Source organism: Tupaia chinensis, unplaced genomic scaffold (genome assembly GCF_000334495.1).
Source record: "Tupaia chinensis unplaced genomic scaffold, TupChi_1.0 Scaffold143740_1, whole genome shotgun sequence".
Classification (NCBI taxonomy): Eukaryota; Metazoa; Chordata; class Mammalia; order Scandentia; family Tupaiidae; genus Tupaia; species Tupaia belangeri.
This window is the reverse complement of record NW_006203589.1, coordinates 39348-48226: the sequence shown is the minus strand read 5'-3', so window position 1 is coordinate 48226 and position 8879 is coordinate 39348. Positions and strand designations below refer to the sequence as shown.

The 8879-nt window shown below is 41.8% G+C and overlaps 1 protein-coding gene across 1 annotated transcript in view; it reads left to right on the top strand.

Moving 5' to 3' along the window:
• LOC102498331 (mas-related G-protein coupled receptor member X2) overlaps positions 1–8879 on the top strand; it is an 11313-nt gene that overhangs the window by 2007 nt on the left and 427 nt on the right. Inside the window, exon 3 of the mRNA XM_027766844.1 lies at positions 7933–8868. Within this exon, the coding sequence (XP_027622645.1) occupies positions 7933–8868 (936 nt within the window). The remainder of the gene's footprint in view (positions 1–7932; positions 8869–8879) is intronic.

Here is an 8879-nt window from a genome sequence, read left to right as displayed (position 1 = left end):
AGGAGGCTTGTAGCTCCCTCTTGTCAATTGTGGATGCTGTAGGACTGGGCTTTGGGAGCTAAGTATGCTATAAACCAAGACCCTTCCTTCCTCTTGCATCCTCTTACCAACCACATTCCAACCATTCAAATGCTAACTTGAATAGAAATCTACTGGTTTCCATAATTTAAGAAGGAAGATAGGGTGTATGCATGCTTTTCACAACTAAAATGCTGTTAATTACCCAGCCCCTTCTTTTATTTGCTTTACAAAGTTTCTTTTTCTTTGTGTTTCTCTCAAAGCTCCAGAAGTAAATAGTCTAAAATGGGATGATTGAGAAGAGTTTAATTAAGGGACCATTGATCAATGTGGGCAGGTTTACAGAAAGTCACATGGGGACAGTCTGTTTAACTCACCAGGTTCAACATAAACACCATGGAAAGCAATACTGGGGAGCTTTTACACTGCTAGGTTTAAAATAACAATGGAGAGAAATTAAATACCAAAACTCAGAGCAGGCTCTACCTAGCTGTAGCTGTAGCTGAGATTTTGGGACAGGGTCACTAGGCAGGAGCTGTGTCTTTAGGTAAAGCAACACTGCCACTGCCAACTCACAGCCTTCCAGAGAGAGCCAGGAATTAGAACCCTCCACACTGACACTGCTTTTTGATCTCCTCAGTGTGTTCTGTTGACTGAATTAAACCAGGAGCAAGAACAAACTGGTCGTGTAGTTAAGGCATAGCGATGTCCGTTTGTGGACTCACAGAAGCATAGAGAGGGTTGGAAATAAGATCTTGACATTAATGGAAAAATATTTACTTCTTTCTATAGCCTCCCCACAGTATGTCTTTCCTGGGACTTTTTCTTTTCTTTTCTTTTCTTTTTGGTAAGAATTATTTTATTTAACTTAATTAATTAATTAGTTTTAATGTGACCAGAGAGGAGCAGAGAGAGAGAGAGCGCAAGAAAGTGAGAAAACAAGTCTTCAGGTCCAGCACTCGAACTGTGGTCAGCCAAGTTGGAATCCAGCATCCTTAAGATCGTGGCTTCAGCAGGACAAAACAGGAGGCTTGTAGCTCCCTCTTGTCAATTGTGGATGCTGTAGGACTGGGCTTTGGGAGCTAAGTATGCTATAAACCAAGACCCTTCCTTCCTCTTGCATCCTCTTACCAACCACATTCCAACCATTCAAATGCTAACTTGAATAGAAATCTACTGGTTTCCATAATTTAAGAAGGAAGATAGGGTGTATGCATGCTTTTCACAACTAAAATGCTGTTAATTACCCAGCCCCTTCTTTTATTTGCTTTACAAAGTTTCTTTTTCTTTGTGTTTCTCTCAAAGCTCCAGAAGTAAATAGTCTAAAATGGGATGATTGAGAAGAGTTTAATTAAGGGACCATTGATCAATGTGGGCAGGTTTACAGAAAGTCACATGGGGACAGTCTGTTTAACTCACCAGGTTCAACATAAACACCATGGAAAGCAATACTGGGGAGCTTTTACACTGCTAGGTTTAAAATAACAATGGAGAGAAATTAAATACCAAAACTCAGAGCAGGCTCTACCTAGCTGTAGCTGTAGCTGAGATTTTGGGACAGGGTCACTAGGCAGGAGCTGTGTCTTTAGGTAAAGCAACACTGCCACTGCCAACTCACAGCCTTCCAGAGAGAGCCAGGAATTAGAACCCTCCACACTGACACTGCTTTTTGATCTCCTCAGTGTGTTCTGTTGACTGAATTAAACCAGGAGCAAGAACAAACTGGTCGTGTAGTTAAGGCATAGCGATGTCCGTTTGTGGACTCACAGAAGCATAGAGAGGGTTGGAAATAAGATCTTGACATTAATGGAAAAATATTTACTTCTTTCTATAGCCTCCCCACAGTATGTCTTTCCTGGGACTAAAATTTTTCTTTTCTTTTCTTTTCTTTTTGGTAAGAATTATTTTATTTAACTTAATTAATTAATTAGTTTTAATTTGACCAGAGAGGAGCAGAGAGAGAGAGAGAGCGCAAGAAAGTGAGAAAACAAGTCTTCAGGTCCAGCACTCGAACTGTGGTCAGCCAAGTTGGAATCCAGCACCCTTAACCACCACATCCCCTGCCGGTCCCTCCTGGGAATTTTTCTACCTCAGTGTAATTGGATCTGTTTTTCAGTTTACTCCTTCTCTGTTGGACCATATGCACCTCCCTGTGTACTGCCATTTCTTTGATATAATCTCTCACTATCATCAAATTACTTGAGAACAGGAGATCTAGTAAGAAACTAAGGTGGGGAACATAGGTATTTGTAAGTATTTTAAGTTTATGATATTTGATGCTGTAAAGATAAACTTATTATAATAGTAACTTAAACAAGAGAGAAAATTTATTGAATGTGGACTGGCGACTTCAAGATGTTGGATACCAGGATTTCCTACCATCTGCTACCTCCCCATCTCTATTCTTGTGATTTTTCTAAGCTCCAGGTCACTTCAGCAGTCCAATGTAGGGAAGAAGAGGAGAGGAAAGGAGACCACACCAGTTGCGTTAATGAACCAGGTGTTGATTACAGCAATCCCCTCACCTCCCACTAGCCAGCACTAGTTACACGGTGCCATCAACATGAAGGGAAAACAGAAAAGTGTGTTGTTCTTTTTTTCCTGCTTTAACTCTTTCAAAATTTTGAAAAGAAAAGAACAGCAATTTGGAACAATTAAGTTTCTCATCTCCGATTCTCTCTCAGAATCTGTGCCCACATGGAGATTCATCACATGGAGCTCCTCACATAGTGAATGATGAGACAAAACACTGGAAACGCCTTGCAGAGAGACAGGACTGATAACGGACCTGCTTCTCACCATGTGATTTTAGATATCTTTTTTTAAAAGAATTATTTTATTTATTTATTATTATTATCACTATTATTTTCTAGTTTGATCAGAGAGAGACAGAGTAAGAGAGAGGAAGTGAGAAAGCAAGCCACCAGGTCCGAGACTTGAACCGTAGTCAGCCATATGGGAGTCCAGCGCCTTTAACCACCATGCCACTGCCGGCCCCAATTTTAGATATCTTTTTATCTCCTTGTCAAAACTAACATTATTAACATAGATAGTCCCTAAGGGACATGTGTTAGAGGCTGGGGATAAAACAGTGAACAACAGTAACACAAACCAGGCAGTTCTAAAAATTATAGAGCTGTGAGTTTAACAAGCAAGACAAAAGATAAAAAAGAAAACACTTAACTACAGAGTTGCCCACTCAATGGGCCCCAAATGTCTGCACTCCATGGCAGAAATGGAAAGATCTGAAGATATGATAGCAGAGAGAATGAGTGTAGATACCAGAGACTGAGAGGGGAATGCATGGTGGAGAGTAGGTGGGAAGGAAAAAGAGAAGAAGCGTTTAACAGACAAAAGAATATAAAGTTCTCTGTGCTAGTAAAAAAAGTCCTGTGATTTTTGCTTTATAAAAAGAAATAAATAAAGTTGCAAACTTTGTTCAGTACCATAAATAAGAAGGCCAAGGTGGCGCCCACAGGTGGCATGAAGGTTAAGGTGGCTGGACCCCACATGGCAAAAAGGCCAAAGTGCCTTGAAGGAGGATAACCAAAGTTTTGGTCTTCCACTGCATCCTCATTAGGCTCACCGGGGCTACAAGACTGACAGAGCGCGTGATGGTGCATTCCGTCATCATTCCCAGAGGTTCTTGTTGGAGCCTCCTGTCCTGGTTGGGTCCTGGACAGTCTGGACTCAGAGTCCTATTCAGAGGCATGAGGGGCTCCTGTGCTCCAGGATTTGTTGTTTGTTGTCCTCTACCTGAACTTTTTATGTTTCATATTTCAGAAATTTCTCTGCTTGTTGTTTAACAACATTTGCTTATCCTGGTTTAATAAAACACACACATAAATTGCCATTTATGAAGCCTTGAGCATAAAAGCTTCATCCGATCGTGGCTTCAGCAGGACAAAACAGGAGGCTTGTAGCTCCCTCTTGTCAATTGTGGATGCTGTAGGACTGGGCTTTGGGAGCTAAGTATGCTATAAACCAAGACCCTTCCTTCCTCTTGCATCCTCTTACCAACCACATTCCAACCATTCAAATGCTAACTTGAATAGAAATCTACTGGTTTCCATAATTTAAGAAGGAAGATAGGGTGTATGCATGCTTTTCACAACTAAAATGCTGTTAATTACCCAGCCCCTTCTTTTATTTGCTTTACAAAGTTTCTTTTTCTTTGTGTTTCTCTCAAAGCTCCAGAAGTAAATAGTCTAAAATGGGATGATTGAGAAGAGTTTAATTAAGGGACCATTGATCAATGTGGGCAGGTTTACAGAAAGTCACATGGGGACAGTCTGTTTAACTCACCAGGTTCAACATAAACACCATGGAAAGCAATACTGGGGAGCTTTTACACTGCTAGGTTTAAAATAACAATGGAGAGAAATTAAATACCAAAACTCAGAGCAGGCTCTACCTAGCTGTAGCTGTAGCTGAGATTTTGGGACAGGGTCACTAGGCAGGAGCTGTGTCTTTAGGTAAAGCAACACTGCCACTGCCAACTCACAGCCTTCCAGAGAGAGCCAGGAATTAGAACCCTCCACACTGACACTGCTTTTTGATCTCCTCAGTGTGTTCTGTTGACTGAATTAAACCAGGAGCAAGAACAAACTGGTCGTGTAGTTAAGGCATAGCGATGTCCGTTTGTGGACTCACAGAAGCATAGAGAGGGTTGGAAATAAGATCTTGACATTAATGGAAAAATATTTACTTCTTTCTATAGCCTCCCCACAGTATGTCTTTCCTGGGACTTTTTCTTTTCTTTTCTTTTCTTTTCTTTTTGGTAAGAATTATTTTATTTAACTTAATTAATTAATTAGTTTTAATTTGACCAGAGAGGAGCAGAGAGAGAGAGAGAGCGCAAGAAAGTGAGAAAACAAGTCTTCAGGTCCAGCACTCGAACTGTGGTCAGCCAAGTTGGAATCCAGCATCCTTAACCACCACATCACCTGCCGGTCCCTCCTGGGAATTTTTCTACCTCAGTGTAATTGGATCTGTTTTTCAGTTTACTCCTTCTCTGTTGGACCATATGCACCTCCCTGTGTACTGCCATTTCTTTGACATAATCTCTCACTATCATCAAATTACTTGAGAACAGGAGATCTAGTAAGAAACTAAGGTGGGGAACATAGGTATTTGTAAGTATTTTAAGTTTATGATATTTGATGCTGTAAAGATAAACTTATTATAATAGTAACTTAAACAAGAGAGAAAATTTATTGAATGTGGACTGGCGACTTCAAGATGTTGGATACCAGGATTTCCTACCATCTGCTACCTCCCCATCTCTATTCTTGTGATTTTTCTAAGCTCCAGGTCACTTCAGCAGTCCAATGTAGGGAAGAAGAGGAGAGGAAAGGAGACCACACCAGTTGCGTTAATGAACCAGGTGTTGATTACAGCAATCCCCTCACCTCCCACTAGCCAGCACTAGTTACACGGTGCCATCAACATGAAGGGAAAACAGAAAAGTGTGTTGTTCTTTTTTTCCTGCTTTAACTCTTTCAAAATTTTGAAAAGAAAAGAACAGCAATTTGGAACAATTAAGTTTCTCATCTCCGATTCTCTCTCAGAATCTGTGCCCACATGGAGATTCATCACATGGAGCTCCTCACATAGTGAATGATGAGACAAAACACTGGAAACGCCTTGCAGAGAGACAGGACTGATAACGGACCTGCTTCTCACCATGTGATTTTAGATATCTTTTTTTAAAAGAATTATTTTATTTATTTATTATTATTATCACTATTATTTTCTAGTTTGATCAGAGAGAGACAGAGTAAGAGAGAGGAAGTGAGAAAGCAAGCCACCAGGTCCGAGACTTGAACCGTAGTCAGCCATGTGGGAGTCCAGCGCCTTTAACCACCATGCCACTGCCGGCCCCAATTTTAGATATCTTTTTATCTCCTTGTCAAAACTAACATTATTAACATAGATAGTCCCTAAGGGACATGTGTTAGAGGCTGGGGATAAAACAGTGAACAACAGTAACACAAACCAGGCAGTTCTAAAAATTATAGAGCTGTGAGTTTAACAAGCAAGACAAAAGATAAAAAAGAAAACACTTAACTACAGAGTTGCCCACTCAATGGGCCCCAAATGTCTGCACTCCATGGCAGAAATGGAAAGATCTGAAGATATGATAGCAGAGAGAATGAGTGTAGATACCAGAGACTGAGAGGGGAATGCATGGTGGAGAGTAGGTGGGAAGGAAAAAGAGAAGAAGCGTTTAACAGACAAAAGAATATAAAGTTCTCTGTGCTAGTAAAAAAAGTCCTGTGATTTTTGCTTTATAAAAAGAAATAAATAAAGTTGCAAACTTTGTTCAGTACCATAAATAAGAAGGCCAAGGTGGCGCCCACAGGTGGCATGAAGGTTAAGGTGGCTGGACCCCACATGGCAAAAAGGCCAAAGTGCCTTGAAGGAGGATAACCAAAGTTTTGGTCTTCCACTGCATCCTCATTAGGCTCACCGGGGCTACAAGACTGACAGAGCGCGTGATGGTGCATTCCGTCATCATTCCCAGAGGTTCTTGTTGGAGCCTCCTGTCCTGGTTGGGTCCTGGACAGTCAGGACTCACAGAGTCCTATTCAGAGGCATGAGGGGCTCCTGTGCTCCAGGGTTTGTTGTTTGTTGTCCTCCAGCACCCTTTTTATGTTTCATATTTCAGAAACTTCTCTGCTTGTCGTTTATCAACAGTTGCCTATCCCGGTTTAATGAAACACACACATGAATTGCCATTTATGAGCCTTGAGCATAAAAGCTTCATCCTCTGTCCCCTCTATATTTAGTCAACACAGCACTCTGCAGTGGAGATGAGGGCTGATGAAGTGTGAGAACTCTAACACAGGCCCATGAATTCAAATCTCATCTCTGCCACTTTTTGGACTGAGACCAGAGCCAGTCACTCAACTCTTTGTGCCTTTGCTTGCTCATATGTAAGATAAGAATACTAATAGTACTTACCTGATAAGCCTATGTAAAATATTAAAAGCATAATACCAATGAGTCATTGTCAGCTGCTACTGTTCACCTACTTGTGAGTTGTTCTCTGCTTCCCACCTGACATCTTCAGAGCATGTCTTTGTACCCAAAACTTTTCATAAATGAGCATGAAAGAATGATTTATACCCCAATAATTCTTTTCTAAAAATGTGTGTTTTCTGATGACTCATTTCATTTCCTTTTTATTTATTTATTTTTTTGACATTTAACTCAATTCATTATTTCCAAATACGATTAGGTTCTCCTTTCTTTCGTTCATTCTTTTTTTTTTTTTCATTAAAAATTCTTGACTACCTGCTGTGAGCCACACACAAAACTAAGCATTGGGACATACCACTGGACAAGAGGAAGCCCTTCCTTGTAAACCCATGTCCTCATAAAGCAGACATACTGAGACATGTCCTGCCTGGAAGGTTTACAATCCTCACTGAGATTCTAACACGAGGTCACACATCCCTAGTCATGATCTCCTTTCTCCCTGGTAGTCTGACTCTTCTCAGTCACTGAGTTTGGCCATCAATCATGCTTGAGGTTTCCAATTTCTTGCTCCTAAGCAGAAACCTCTGTCCCAGGACAAAAGATCCCTTACCCAGTGCCTTGTCATTCCTTGGGTGGCCTGCCAGAATCTTCTCCTGCGTCCATGGTGCATAATATGCCCTAAGACAGTGACTGGAGGTGTCTAGACCACGGAACATTTCCAAGTCATTAGAGACACCTGTATTGTAGTAGAGAGAGTCCAGGCTTTAGAGTTGGTGAGAATCCTGGGGCTATGACTTCCTGTCTTTGATAATTTTTGGAAGTCTCTGTTGGCTTCCCCTGTACCACTCAGACAGTAATTCTCACGTAACAGAGTGGTCCTGAGAATCTGGAATCCTTCATCAACAGCTTAAATCTTGTTTGTGTTCCCAGGGGAACCAGTGGAGGGCTTCTGAACATGAACACAACCTCAACCAGGGAAACTGAAATGACAGCAACGAGTGCAATCAACCAGATATCCCTAGGTACAACCAATGCTACATATTGCTTCAATATGACCTTCAACCTGAATTTGCTGAAAATCACCATTGCCCTGTTTGGACTGGCAGCAAACGCTATTGTGCTCTGGTTCCTGAGCTTGCGAAGGAATGCCTTCACAGTCTACATCCTCAACCTGGCCGGGGCGGACTTCCTCTTCCTTGGGTTCGCCTTTGCATATTCCGTGGAGCAACTCATCTACCTGACAAGCAGTGTCTTATTCTATGAGGAGGAACTCATCCCATTATTCTTCAACACTATGTCGACCTTCACCTACATCGCAGGTCTGAGCATTCTCAGTGCTATTAGTACCGAGCGCTGCCTGTCGGTCCTGTGCCCCATCTGGTACCGCTGCCACCGCCCGAGGCACCTGTCCGCAGCTATGTGCATCCTGCTCTGGGTACTCTCTCTGCTGATGGCCACCCTTGAAGGCAATTATTGTGGCTTCCTTTTCACAGATTTTAGCTATAAGTGGTGCAAGGTATTTGATTTCCTCACATTCGGGTGGCTGACTTTTTTATTTGTTGTTCTCTCCGGGTCCAGCCTGATGCTGGTGGCCAAGATCCTTTGCAGTTCCAGACGGATACCGCTGACCAGTCTCTACATGGTCATCCTGTTCACCGTACTGGCCTTCCTGCTCTTTGGCCTTCCCTTCGGCATTTACTGGTTCCTCTTATTCTGGATTGAAAATTATTTAAAATCATTATTTTGTGATATTCCTTTGGTTTTACTTGTTTTGTCAGCTATTAACAGCAGCATTAATCCAATCATCTACTTTCTAGTTGGCTCCTTCAGAAAGCGACAGTGGCGGGGACAGCGGCCAACCCTCAGGCTGGGTCTCC